General features: G+C 40.6%; 1 protein-coding gene across 1 annotated transcript in view; it reads left to right on the top strand.

The window, feature by feature from the left end:
• Positions 1-14,535, top strand: part of uba1 (ubiquitin-like modifier activating enzyme 1) — a 290,553-nt gene that overhangs the window by 268,337 nt on the left and 7,681 nt on the right. Inside the window, exon 24 of the mRNA XM_060835388.1 lies at positions 9,251-9,351. Within this exon, the coding sequence (XP_060691371.1) occupies positions 9,251-9,351 (101 nt within the window). The remainder of the gene's footprint in view (positions 1-9,250; positions 9,352-14,535) is intronic.

Raw genomic sequence — 14,535 nt, 5'->3', positions numbered from 1 at the left:
CCCTCAGGTCCATTTTAAATCTTTCTCCTCTCACCTTAAAGTTATGCCCCTCTAGCTTTAGACTCCCCTAGGGAAAAGACCTTTGTTATTCGTCTTATCTATGCCCTGCATGATTTTATGAACCTCTGTAAGGACTCCATTTCAGAACCCACCAGGTCCACAGATGAGCAGTCTATGGCAGTTATGCATTTTGCCTAACAGGTTTCAAACTCTTTCTCATGAAGAAGATTTCATCTCTGATTTGTTTTTTTGTTGTTCCTTAACCACTGCTTGAGTCGGACTGTGGGTAGGTTAGCTCAGTTGCCTGGACAGCAGGTTTCCAATGCACAGTCATAGCAAAACAGTATGAGTTTAATTTCAGCTACATTACCAGGAAGGTTCTGCCTTCTAATCTCACTCCACACCTGAGACATAGTGACCCTCAAGTTAAACTTGCAGTCAACTCTCTCTCTCTCTAATAAGACAGTGAGACTACGGTAACATGTGCAAACATCTCTATGATTTAACTTTAATAGAAACCATGTTTCTGTGTGGTCTAAACATGAAGTGAAATTGCAATGAACCATAACAGAGAGCCAAACAATGTGGGCAGTGATCTGTCAGGGCTTATGATGTTAGATAAAAACTCTAAACTGACCAGGGGTAGAACAAGGCATAGGCCACTACACTTGGATAACATGTTAAATATTTTAGTGAGGCTGGAAATAATATACAGCTGTCAACATAATGATCAAATGAGCAATGTTCCAAAGCCCACCTAACTTTGTTAAGACAAGACTATGAGTTTTATTGTTCTGTTTTTCTGCCTCTATATTCTGCATCTTGGTTTATTTTCTGTTTTAAGATGGCGGTGGAGAGTGGTAATGCTAACTACCATGTTTCACCTTTCTTGTAATAAATACAAATGACAATAAATCAAATCAAATCAGATTGATATTGTGCAAATGTCCACTCCAACTTTTGGCAAAACTATTATTGATTTTTCATATGCCTTCTCATAGGTTAATCCCTGAAGTTTCGACAGAAAGTCCAAACTCTTTGCACTTACCTGAAGTCAAACCTGTACCGTGCAAATCTCTTCAATAGAAACTTAGGACAACATCACTGTGAAGTTGGCTGTTCAACTCATGTCTGTGCACATCAGTGTGCAATGTCAGAGCTTCCTCATCAGTGGTTTATGCTGCATTCCCTTCGATCTTGTCCCCCAAATATAGCAGGAGAAAGTGAGGACTGCAGATGCTGGAGATCAGAGCTGAAAATGTGTTGCTGGAAAAACGCAGTAGGTCAGGCAGCATCCAAGAAGCAGGAAGAAGGGCTCATGCCCGAAACATCGACTCTCCTGCTCCTTGGATGCTGCCTGACCTGCTGCGCTTTTCCAGCAACACATTTTCATCCCAAATATAGCAACAAAGTTCCAGTGGATACACAGCCCAGTTCAAACTTAAAGTCATTGAAATTGCATAGAAAGCAATTAATTGGACATCCATTACAGCATTCAAGTTTTCAGGGAAGAGTGTTAGAGATAATTAAGAAGCTTTCTGCACAGCTTGAGCATGTGATTAATAATAAACATGCAAACCCGGGAATGCCTGGTGTGCATGATCACAATTGGAAAATAAAGTTGCAAAGTGAATTGATAAAAATCACCAGATTGGCTTCTCAGTTTCATGAAGATCAACCTGTATCTTCAGCCTTGGAGAAGCAAGAACAGGGAGTGTCCAAAACAAGAGGGCATAGGTTTAAGGTGAGAGGGGAAGGATCTAAAAGGGACCTAAGGGGCAACTTTTTTCACACAGAGGGTGGTGTGTGTATGGATGAGTTGCCAGAGGAAGTGGTGGAGGCTGGTACAATTACGACATTTAACAGGCCTCTGATATATTAGTGGGAAGGGTTTACAGGGATATGGGCCAAGTGCTGGCAAATGGGACTAGATTTATTTAGGATATCTGATCAGCATGGACCAGTTGGACCGAAGGCTCTGTTTCCACGTTGTATAGCTCGATGACTCTGTGAGTCACTGCCAATTTCAAAGCCAGCCCTAAATGGTGTACCAGCTTTATGGAGAAAAACATTTTTGTACAGCATCAGAAGATCAGGATTTCACAGCGTCGCCCCACAATACTTGACAACAGGCCTATTTCACATCCACTATTTATAATCAAGCATTGACAAAAGAATAGATACAGATTGGTCTACATTATAAAAAAGTAGTCTTCTCATCTGGGTCATATTCAAGTCCTACCTTGTCAATGATACTGTTGCTGAAGCTAGATTGCAAAGCAAAAATGACCAGCCATTGGATGTCTTCAAACAAGTCCTTCAGTGATAGAATGACCAAAAAGTGAAATGATTATCTGATCAATACAGGAAAGTCGTTCACAAAGGGAGGAACATATGGGCTCCAACAATAGCTACCCTGTGAGAACTGGTGATTTTCTGGATTGTTAAAAGTTCAAATATCCTCAGTGTTACCTCACATACGTTGGCTGTCAGCAGGAAGTATGGGTACAAATTTTGCATATTGGGACCACCCACACAGAAGGGAGTCTCCTCCAATCCTCATACAATCTAAAACTAATCCCGCTACTCCATTCGCACACCCCTCCCTAAGGAGACAAAACCCTCACCACCCAATGTGGCATGGTGTCTCAGTGGTTAGCACTGCTGCCTCCCAGCACCAGGGACCTGGGTTCAATTCCAGCCTCAGGCGACTGTCTGTGTGGGGTTTGCATATTCTCTCCGTGCCTGCGAGTGTTTCGTCCAGGTGCTCCAGGTTTCCTCCCAAGACATGCAGGTTAGGTGGATTGGCCATGCTATAGTGTCCAGGGATGTGCAGGCTAGATGGGTTAGTCATGGGAAATGCAGGGTTACAGGGATAGTGTAGGAGGATGAGTCTGGGTGGGATGCTCTTTGGAAAGTTGGTGTGGACCTGCTGGGCCAAATAGCCTGTTTCCACACTGTAGGGATTATATTCTATAATGCCTCATAATTTACCTAGGTCCTGGAATCCTTTGGTGTCTTCATCCTGTATCAGATTGTATAACACTACTGAGCTCTGTCACTGCTGGGACTGCCAGTGAATCAGAGTGGCTTCACTCTGCCTGTGGTTTATAGTATGAGGAATAGCATTTTTCCAACACTGAGCTATTGCAACACTATATCCATGGAATATTCAGTTATATTTGCAATAGAAGTGGGAAGCAGTTCATAAATGTAATTCTTAATCTAACCAAGAAAAACTAGTTATAAACACAGTCAAGATTTTGTTTTGTTTTCAATGAGCATACCCATTTCCTTTGTGTCTTGTCAGACATCGACAAACCCAGATTAAGGATTCCTTGATTGCTGCCAAACTAGGCCTTGCCAAATATTAGGTTATTCAGATAATAATAGTTGTTAAGAGCCATTCTATCATTGTGCACACCTCTCCTCCAGACATTATACAGAAACAACCACATTCCCCCAGTAATTGTGTGAGAACCCCTATCTTTCAAATGAGTATTAAATTATGCCCATCTCCCAACAATATCTGCAAAGGGTTGAGAATTTGGTAATTGCCAGCACAGAGAGTGTCAAGGAGAAAAGCAGAGATGCATTTGAGGGGGAATGAGATAAACACAAAGGGAAAAGAACAAAATAGAATGCTGGAATGAGATAAATAATTTGTGTGAGGGTTGGCTCGGGTGAAAATAAGCACCAGCATATACTGTATGGACTGAAGCAGCTGTAAATTCAGTGGAACTCTGTGATTTCCTAACACCCATTTCAAACATAGGAGTATAAGTGTTTGAAAGTCTTGATGTGAGTTGCTCAACTGAGCTGTTTGTCTGACAATTAATTATTTGGTTGCAACATTTGGCCATTATTTTGCTGGTGAAGATTATTACTGTCATCACCATCAGTGAGCACACATTGTCAAAGATTTCAAAAGTGGAAATTGCTGGAAAAGCTCAGCAGGTCTAGCAGCATCTGTGGAAAGAAATCAGAGTTCAGTTCTGAGGAAGGGTCACTTGACCCAAAACGTTAACTTTGATTTCTCTCTATAGATGCTGCCAGACCTGCTGAGCTTTCCCAGCAAATTCTGTTTTTGTTTTTGATTTACAGCTTCCGCAGTTCTTTCAGTTTTTATCTTTGTCAAAGATTTCAAGAGGGGTTTTACCACAAACAGTTCAGCCCTCAGAGGGTTAAAGCAACAGTGCCGATCTGATACTGTACGCTATAACCACCTTGGCACAACACAATCAAGAGTTAACAGTTAGAAGCTGGAAAAATTAACAAATTATCAAGGAGTCTTACTGGCAAATTTAGGGTAGATGTGTATATTGAATTCAGTTCCTGTCTGATGGGCGGACGGTTCATTCTAGGTTCAAGGATAGCACACGCCGCAGAGGGGAGTGATCCTTGCCAATCGTGGTGAATGCAGGTAGACGAGTTGGTGCTGTCAACAGTGCAGACTCCTTAGAGCTGAGCCATCAAATTACTCTGTGTCTGCATTAGTCTGTTATCTTGGCGCATCTCCAGCTTTGCTGGCTGTGAGATTGGTTTCATAGCAAAGAAAAATACAACGGGATATCTAACCTCTAATTCTGAGCAACAAACCATGTGTATTTATTTTGCAAGAACTGGCGATAATGATGTGTTTCTGACACGGTGTAATATTTAAAGGGTGGAAGATAAGGCCAAACATTAACCAAACGGCAACATAATAAAAACGAGCATTGTACAAACATAAGCAGACTCCTTTACTTTCCACAGTACTCAAAAACAAAGTGAAATTTCTCCCCATTAACTCTCAGGTTATTTTTCACTGGTTCTTATTCACTCGACCTGACCCAATAATAGTGAATCGCAGGACCAAATCATTCAGTGCATCAATTCTTGTCTCTGTCTTCAGAGTAAAGGGGAGAGCTATTTTTAATAAACGTTTTCATTCCTCCCTCTCCATTGCCTGATTATTTTTCTGCATTAGTATAAAGTTTGTACCATTGTATGATCACCATAGCCACATTTTATTTAATGATGCCTTTGTGATGAAGGGCTCCTGCCCAAAACATCGATCTTCCTGCTCCTTGAATGCTGCTTGACCTGCTGTACTTTTCCAGCACCACTCTAGTCTTGACATTTTATTTAATGTCAAGATTGTAAATGCTGCCAAAGAGAAAAGGAAGATCTTTAAATAATTACTGTGACTGTTCTGACTGTCAACAACAACTTACCTTTGTATAGTGCCTTTGTTGTGATAAAACAGCCCAAGGCACTTCACAGAAACTTAAAAAAAAATTAGAGACAAAATATATAAAGAGATCTTATGGCAGATGGCTTGGTCTAAAAAGTAGTTTTGTCGAGCATTGTGAAGGAAGAAGGAAGGTTATAAAAGCTAGAGGTTTAGGAAGGGTAATTCAGAGATTTAGACTTAGGTAGCTGAAGGCATGGCCCCCAAGCCATTAAAAGCAGGGATGGATTAGGATTAAAAACCAATATTAGATGAGAGCAGATATCTTGGAGTAGCTTGGGGCTGGAGGAGATTATAGAAGTCAGGAGGGAGGAGGCTAAAAGAAGAGGATTGCCAGCAGAGTTCATAAAGGGACAACGTGGAAAACCAGTCAGGAGTTTTGTAACAGTAGAATCGATCACTTTTCCTGTAACTCACTTCTTAAAGTTACAGATGCTTCAAGCCTGTTAGCTCAAGGCTGAACATAAAGAATCATTCAACATGGAAACAGACTCTTCTAGCCAACCAGTCCATACCAACAAGGGTTTCCGAACTCTTGGTCCATATCCCTCTGAACCTTTCTATTAGTTTACCTGTCCAAATGTCTTTTAAATGTTGTAATTGTACCTGCATCTATTACTTTCTCTGGCAGTCCATTCCACAGACGAACTACTCTCTGTGTGAAAAGGTTGTCCCTCAGGTCTCTTTTAAATCTTTTTCCTCTCACCTTAAAAATATGCCTCCTAGTTTTGAACTCCCCTAGCCTAGGGAGAAGATATTTACTATTCACCTTATTTTATAAACCTTAATAAGGTCACCCCTCAACCTTCAATGCTCCAGTGAAAGAAGTCCCAGCCTACCCAACCTCTCCTTATAATTCAACCCTCCAGTCCCAGTAACATCCTGGTAAACTTTTCAGAACCCACTCCAATTTAATAATAAGGGATGTACAGCACGTAAACAGACCCTTCAATCCAACTCCACCATGCCAACCAGATATCCCAACCCAATCTAAACAGTACACAGTACTTCAAAAGTGGCCTTATTAATGTCCTGTACAATCCAAACATAATATGAGGCAAGAAAACAATTGAATTATATTTCTTAAAGATTGTGTAAGGTTTTCACAATCCAGCAAAAGCAGTTTTTCCAGTTTCACTTTGGGAAAAGCAAACTCAATCATGAATATGTTATCTATCCCAATCTAACCTCCTTCAAATAAAATTTGTAACAACAGGTTAAACTAATACATAAAATATCACAGACTCACAGAGAAGCTTTCATTAATTTTCCCCAGCCCTCCTCTCAACAAGTAGAACAATGCATGAGACCAGATCTGTTGGTCACTAAGAAACAAAAGCTTGCATTTATGTAGCAATTGTAGGGTAGTAACAAAACCCAAGATACCTCACAGCTGAATTGTCAAACCAAAATGTCGCAACAAGCAACACAATCAGATCATAGAATCCCTACAGTGGGGAAAGAGGCCATTCAGCCCATCGAATCTGCACTGACCCTCTGAAGAACATCCCACCCAGAGCCAGCCCCCCCACCCCTATCCCTGTAACTCCATATTTACCATGGCTAACCCACCTAACCTGCACATGCCTGGATACTGCAGGCCAATTTAGCACGGCCAATCCACCTAACCTACACATCTTTGGACTGTGGGATGAAACCAGAGTATCCGAAGGAAACCCACGCGAGACATGCAAACTCCACACAGGCAGTTACCTGAGGGTGGAATCGAACCTAGTCCCTAACGCTGTAAGGCAGCAGTGCTAACCACTGAGTCTATGGTATTAGGACAGTAGGTGATGCAATGATCAAAGTCTTAGGTTTTAATCAGATTCTTAAAGGAACAGATAGGTGGAGAGATCAAGGGAGACAGGGAGGTCTGCAGATGCTGGAGATCAGAGTTGAGAGGGTATTGCTGGAAAAGCACAGCAGGTCAGGCAGAATCTGAGGAACAGGAAAATCGACTGATAAAGGGCTCCAGCCCGAAACATCGATTTTCCTGGTGCAGGAGAGATTAAGGGATCCAGAGATCAATATCTAAGCAACCAGAGGCAGAGCCACCAATGGTGGAGCGACTAAGATTGAGAATGAGCAAGAGGCAAGATTTCGGGGAATGTAGAGTTCTTGAAAGGTTTGGGGGCTGAAAATAATTCCAGCAATAGGAAGGAATAAAATCCTGTAGGGATGTGAAAAGTAGGATAAGAATTTTCAGTCTTAGATTACGCCCAGTTCAGGGCCAAATTTATATTATAATTGCCAATTGGCGACCTTGGGAGCATGGTGTGTTTGGGGAGCACTGCAAACTTCAGCAGTGAAACTCAGAAAAAGCTGACCAGTCACAAACCAAGGCTATTGTCATGAGAATGGCAGTTATGTATTCATTTATGTGAATTGAAATGTTTTATTGCATGACAGTTGCAATGCAAATGCAGAGTTTTGTTTTCAATGCAAATCATTAACAGCAGCCACTTGCTTCTGTTCAAACAATTATTGGTAGGGATCAAAACAAAGATGTAGACACACGCGCGCATGCACACACATGGATACATACATAGATACACAGGGGTACACACACTGATATTTACATGAACACATACATCGATACATACACGTACAGCTACACACACATGCACACACATACATGTGCACATGCACAGTATGTATCCACAAATACGTACACATGTGCAATGCAATTAAGCATGCACACAGATAGGAATACACATGCATGTACACGTACAAAGATGCACATGCGCTGCCTCCATGGAAAAGCCTTCCAGTGACATTTTACGCCATGTTTCTGATGTTCCAAAATAACCGTGCTTATACTACAGAATGGGAGGACTGTCAGGATACCTCAGAGAGTGACAACAATCTTCAAGTTCCACTGTCAACTCTAAGTGTTTATATATCAAGCTCACTTGCTACTGACTACTCCATACCCCTGTGGGCATTAGAGGGATGTTGGAAGATACTGCCCATGTGAAGCAACCCTCATTTACACCAAGGTGCTCAGTGTCAGATGGTGAGAACCAGTACCATCCTTCCCACCAACTGTTCACTGTAAACCCAGCTCCAAACTTGGCTTCCATTCTCTGTCACAGCCTGAAGAAAACTATTCCTTAGCATAACATGAAAAGGGCTTCAGATTGAGTTACACCACTCTTCATTACTAGACCAGTTGAGTTTTTCAAGAAAACTTTGTAAGTTTCCATTACAATGTAATTTTATATGTAAAATATAAGATATGAAGTGTAATAATGCTTCCTGGCAAAGAGGATAGTTGTTGTTAAACCTTAGGGGAGAAGTATGACAGGGTTGATCCGGCAGTTGTAGTGAGATGAGGGTTTTGAAAAAGTGCATGAATGTCGGCAGATTACTGTCAGAACGGCAGCCAGACTTTTGAGTTGACATTTCAAGTGTAAACCTGCAGCTAAGCATCTGTGAATCAAATGGGGCGTGTGTTATCCTTTGTAATTGGCAGTGTCTGTCTATTAACACATGAAGGAGGCTTTGATTGAAGACTATGTTCATAGTACCTCTGCTTTATCAAAGAAAACAAACCCTGCAGTCAAAAATCATTTTTAAAAAATCATAAAGGCCTTAATGTGATTTGTCTTTTTTTCTCAGGAGTGATGCTGCGGTTACTGAGAATGATTGATTCACAGATCAAAGATTTCTCATCACTTTATTACTTTAGTGAATTACCACAGCTAGTAAAGTAGATTATTAAATGTGGTGTTATAATGGTGCATCTTTTCTTAAGCCAGGTGTGCTGCTTTGAAAAGAGTTACCCTTTTTATCTATTGAAGCCTTTTGTGCATGAAAAGTATAATAATGTACAATAAAAGGGTTTTACAGAAGTCGACCCAGAGAATGGAATCAAAATTAAATATTTTATATCCTCACCTTCATCTTCATCGCGGAATTGAGCAATCTGGTGCATGTGAAATGCAAACTCACCTTGTGTTTCTTTCTTTTCATCTGGACCTCATTAACCAGATTTGTTTTGCTCTTTTCCAGAAAGTACATGATCTGGAGGTTATCTTTGTCTGTCGTGTGCCCCAGATTTTATACGCCACGCACATGCGTCAAGAAGTGAAGGAGAAGCACCTATCTCAGAGGTCTGTAACACTTTGAGCAACTGAGGCCCACAATGCCATTTTAACTGGTCATAATAACGTTTAATGGGTGGGAGCAGATCTTCAGCCATTTTGCCTCTTTCCTGGTTGGTGTTTCTACTGACTTAAATGGATATCAAGTTCAGGAGAGGTGTAAAAAAAGCTGCAACTAAATTGTTGCCGTCCATTTTAAAGCAGTCACTATGCCGCCACGTTGGTGTTTGTTCTGAGGGACACGTCACTGTGTCCAAGACGTTAACTGATTTCTCTGCACAGATGCTGCCAAACCTGCTGAGCTTTTCCAGCAACTTCTGTTTTTGCTTCTGATTTACAACGTCCGCTGGTCTTTTGGTGTTTATTTGGTGTTTGTTTATGTTGTGGCAGCAGGACTGTCAGTAAAGGGCTAGACTTAACCCCCAAGAAATGGAAAAATCTGGTTTGGGGCAGGATGTTAAAAACTTCAAAAACCAGTCACAACCCCTTTGGAGAATTCAAATTCTGGTTTTAACATGATGGTACTCCTGGGCACTGGTTCATTCATAAGGTCATATGATCCAGATTGATCTCACTTCCAGCATTAACGCATCCAGCCTCCTCTATGATCCCCTTCTTTCTATTTCTGACTCTCCAACATCACCACCACCTTCCAACCTGACTCTCAAAGAAGCAGGAAACTGCAGCATTCCTCACCCAACAGAGAGCCAAGTCTGTTAATCAGCCTGGCTTCTGGATTAGAAATGTATTGAAAGAGATTCAGGGCATGACTGCTCAAAGATCTCTACAGTCCTTGGAAATCCCAATAAACCTCGTAAAAATAAAGGCATTATCTCCGAAGAAGGTTGTCTATCTGACTGGATTATTGGAGGTGTGAGAAAGCACACTTCCACAGTCTTTTCAAACCACTTGGGCTAAACTATATATGACCATAAGACATAGGAGTAGAAATTCGGTCATCCATCCCATTGAGCCTGCTCTGCCATTCAATCATGGCTGATCAATTTCTCAGCCCCATTCTCCCACTTTCTGCCTGTAACCCTTGATCCCCTTACATACTCAATACCCTATCTATCTATCTCAGTCTTAAATATATTCAATGACCTGGCCTCCACATTCACTACTGAATGGCTGAAGACGTTTCTCCTTATCTCTGTTCTTAAAGGTCTTCCCTTTACTCTAAGGCTATGCCTTTGGGAAGATTATAACTCCAGTGTGGTGACAAGCCAGGCTTATAAAGTAGAAAGCTTCAAGCTTATAATGGACTTCAGCGGAGTCTAGTTTTGCATGTTGGCAATGTTAGCCCATTGGCCATTCTTTCAAAGTGTTTGTAGCATTGGGTACCAGGGGTTAAAACCAACATGACTACACACCAAGAACTGGAGAGTAGGACAGGACTAGCTCTTTCTCAGATGGCTTAGACACAATGGGCTAAACAGCCTCCTTCTCTTCCATAAACCTTTCTACGTTTGCATTTTCAATTCAATTTCATTTTCAGAGTGTAATTCTTAAAAGGAGGTGAGCTGACCCCTCACTGTTATAAAGTGCAATTCACACACACCAGTGTTTATCAGGAGGCTGTGAATTGCCTCATCTAGCAACTAGGATCAAACCAGTCACAAGTCATTAGTGCAGTATAACTTTTCCAGAAAACAAGTGGTGCATTTGTCCAATTTAAATAGTGCGATTTAGGTTGTGAGCATCTTCTCTTGAAAGCAGTGTGTTTTAGGACATAAACTGCACTTATTGGGACATCACCGGTATGCATACAGTGCAGTAGTGGAGGATATTCTTCCTACAACTTGCCGGAGTGTAAGCTACTGAGAATCAATCATCACATTTAAATTAAAAACACGAATGAGAAGTAGGATGTTGGGATTATGGTGATCTGTTTAAGGGCACAGTTTTTTCACTAGGTATCATTTGAATGGAAGCAATCCAGGGAAGGTTCACTTGGATGTACCCTGGTATGGAGGGATTGTATGAGAGCACAGATTTAACAGATTCGAACTCTAAAAGGTCACTCGACCTAAAACATTAACTCTGATTTCTCTCCACAGATGCTGCCAGACCAGCAATTTGTTTCTAAATAAATGTATAGTTACTTACAGAGGTACTTGCATGAGATGAGAAGTTACAAATATTTAAATATGAAGAGGTGTTGTGTTATGCTACAGTAAAATATTCATTTATATATTGATTTCTGAACTCCATTAAACAGATGGAGCAAACTTGATGGGCTGAGTGGCCTAATTTCACTTCCTATGTCATGGCCTTATGGTCTAAGAAAGACTGAGGGCTGGAGAAAATCTCTAATTTCATTTCTCGCTTCCTCCTCCTCCCCTTTGCCCGTGAATGCAGGACAGGCAGTAATCCTCAGTGATTCCCTACATCCCTCCTGGACTAAAGACTTCCTGAAACCAGGAAGTGGGTGATCCAGCAAGCCTGCTGGAACAATGTAACACAACCTCATTCACGAGTCTTGGATCTACAAGACTCAGCATTTTATTTGGCTGTTGTAAATTGTTGGTAATGTCTTACTGTTCTTTTCATATATGTGTGGTCCACAAGGCTGGAGGCTTTCCTCTGAGCTGGCAGCTGAAGGATGTAAAATTTTAGCTGCTGTTTGACGGATGGAGTAAACATCCGCCTGTGGCTATTTCCTCTCTGATACCACTCCAAGACATTTCCTATCATTTTAAAAAGAAAAGCAGAGGATCTCTTGATAGTATCACATACACCAGACCATAGCGAGACTCTGCTGTTTCGTGTGTGTGTGTCTGTTGAGTAAGACATTTCCCAGTCTTGGTCAAGCATAACATGTTCATTTTCACTTTCTGACTCCAGGACCCAATTACAGGGAGGCACCCAATCTGTTTCCGCCGTAGGTTCATATTATAGAACCTGGAATGCAGCTTCAGTGAGTTGCTGCCTGCTTCCCTAGTTGCAGATGCAGTTTTCTGATATAGCTTTCTACTCACTGCTAAAATATAAACTCAAAGAGGAATCATCTTAGAGAGCTGTTCTGCCAGAGATCAGGACACAGAGTCGATAATAGCTAGTATTTTAAAGGCTAGAAATTACAGTATTGACCTTGTTCTGCAAATCTCTAACATGTTTAGGTTAAGCATATATCCATCTTCTTTCCAAGGAGATATTTAACCTGCTTAAAATAAATGGTTTCATATCCCCATTGATGGCAGCGTAGAAATTGATACAAGTGTCTGTGTTTAAATATATCTGTCTTTACTTATACACACAAACAACTTAATTTCATTAGAAATAAAAACCAGAACTCATGAAAAACAGGTCACCATTTTAAGCTATTACATAGCGGCACATTTACCTGTAGAAAGTTAAAGCCAAATATAGTCTTCGGGTGGAAAGATGTTAAAGAATGGTAAATATTTGAATCAAGGCTTGCTATACCATGTAGCCTTCATTTTAACATCACACAGACTATCTTTATTTTTGTGTTGTTATTGATTAAGTGGCAGTAGTTTTCAGGCATTGCAAAGCAGTGAAGTATGTCTACATCACAAATTTAAAGAGGTGAGAAATATTATGGTATAGATTCTAAATCACATCAACAAACTACCTTAAAAATACTTCCCTGACATCACAATATGTCACATTGTAGTATAAGGCACTTCAATCACTCCTGCAGTGACATGAAGTCAGTGCAGTGTGTTCAGTCAGACAGTGATATGTCCGTAATGCAGTACCAGCAGTAAGCACTGAACTCAAACTACATTGGTAATTCTTTAATATTGTACCTGTATAAATAACTAGTGCTACAAGTTAACTTCAAAACATCTGATTCAACAAGAACTCAACTTTCTGTGGTATATATGACACAGGCTACCACAGAAAGCCATAAATCACATCAGGAGACACAATAATTAGGTGCGATATTATAGCCATTGGTGGTATACATTTTCAAGTTTGCATAATAAACTTACGAATTTCAAAATTAAAATGAAAGTAGAATACAGTATGACATCATGATGTAAAATTTTGCAAATAAGTTTGCACAGACATAAGATTGACCGTGGACTTCTCCACTCTATTACTTGTCAAACTTCCAATCATATTTTGCAGTTAGTTCAGATTCTTTTGTTAATTATCCTATCAGTGCTGTGCATAGATGACTCAGTTTTACATGTATATCTATTTATAAGCTGACAAATGAAGCTAATGATAGCTAATGCTTGAATTTACTCTAATCATTAGATTCAGGTGATAAAAGACAGATTGTGAAAAGATTCTTGAGAAAAAAAGCATTGGAGTGTCTTAGGGAAGGAATTCTGTAGCTAATGATTTAGAAGATTAGCTAATGATTAAGGGGAGGTAGGTATAGGATTGAAGTTAGGGGTAGATTCTTTACTCAGCGAGTCGTGAGTTCATGGAATGCCCTGCCAGTAACAGTGGTGGACTCTCCCTCTTTATGGGCATTTAAACGGGCATTGAATAGGCATATGGAGGATAGTGGGCTAGTGTAGGTTAGGTGGGCTTGGATCGGCGCATCATCGAGGGCCGAAGGGCCTGTACTGCGCTGTATTTTTCTATGTTCTATGTAAGACTCAAGGAAGAACTGTGAATGGTGGGGGAAAGAGAGTGGAAATTTGTTTTAATTTATTCACAGCACATGTGCATTGCTGTCCAGGTCAACACTTATTGCCCATCCCTAAATTCCCAGGAGAAGATGGTTGAGCTGCTATCTTAAATGCTTCAGTTCTTCCAGTTCAGGTGTACCCACAGTGCTGTTAGGGAGGGAGTTCCAAGATTTTGACTCAATGCATAGTGGCCAGATATGGAGGAATGCAACATTTGTGTGTGGTTGTAGAGTGGGTGGTAGTTAGTTGCAGAGATAGGAAAAACATAGAGGGATTTGAACATAAATATCTTGATTTTAACATTTTTATTTTTATAAATTAGGAGACATACGTTAGGTGAGCAAATGTTTTACAAACAGGGGCAATGTGGATTGGCATGTGGACAGATGTTTTGAGTAATCTCCAGTTTATGGAGGCTGGAAAGGTGGTGGCATAGTAGTAATGCTACTGGACTATTAATCCTCATGCTCCAGACATATGGAAGTTAATGGAATTTAAATTCACTGAAAAAATATCTGGAATACAAAGCTAGTCCAGTGATACTGTCCATTAAACTAACATGGATTGTTATAAAATC

This window comes from Hemiscyllium ocellatum, chromosome 14 (assembly GCF_020745735.1).
Source record: "Hemiscyllium ocellatum isolate sHemOce1 chromosome 14, sHemOce1.pat.X.cur, whole genome shotgun sequence".
NCBI classification, from domain to species: domain Eukaryota; kingdom Metazoa; phylum Chordata; class Chondrichthyes; order Orectolobiformes; family Hemiscylliidae; genus Hemiscyllium; species Hemiscyllium ocellatum.
Note: the sequence above shows the minus strand (reverse complement) of the source record. Positions and strands in the feature narration are given on the sequence as shown.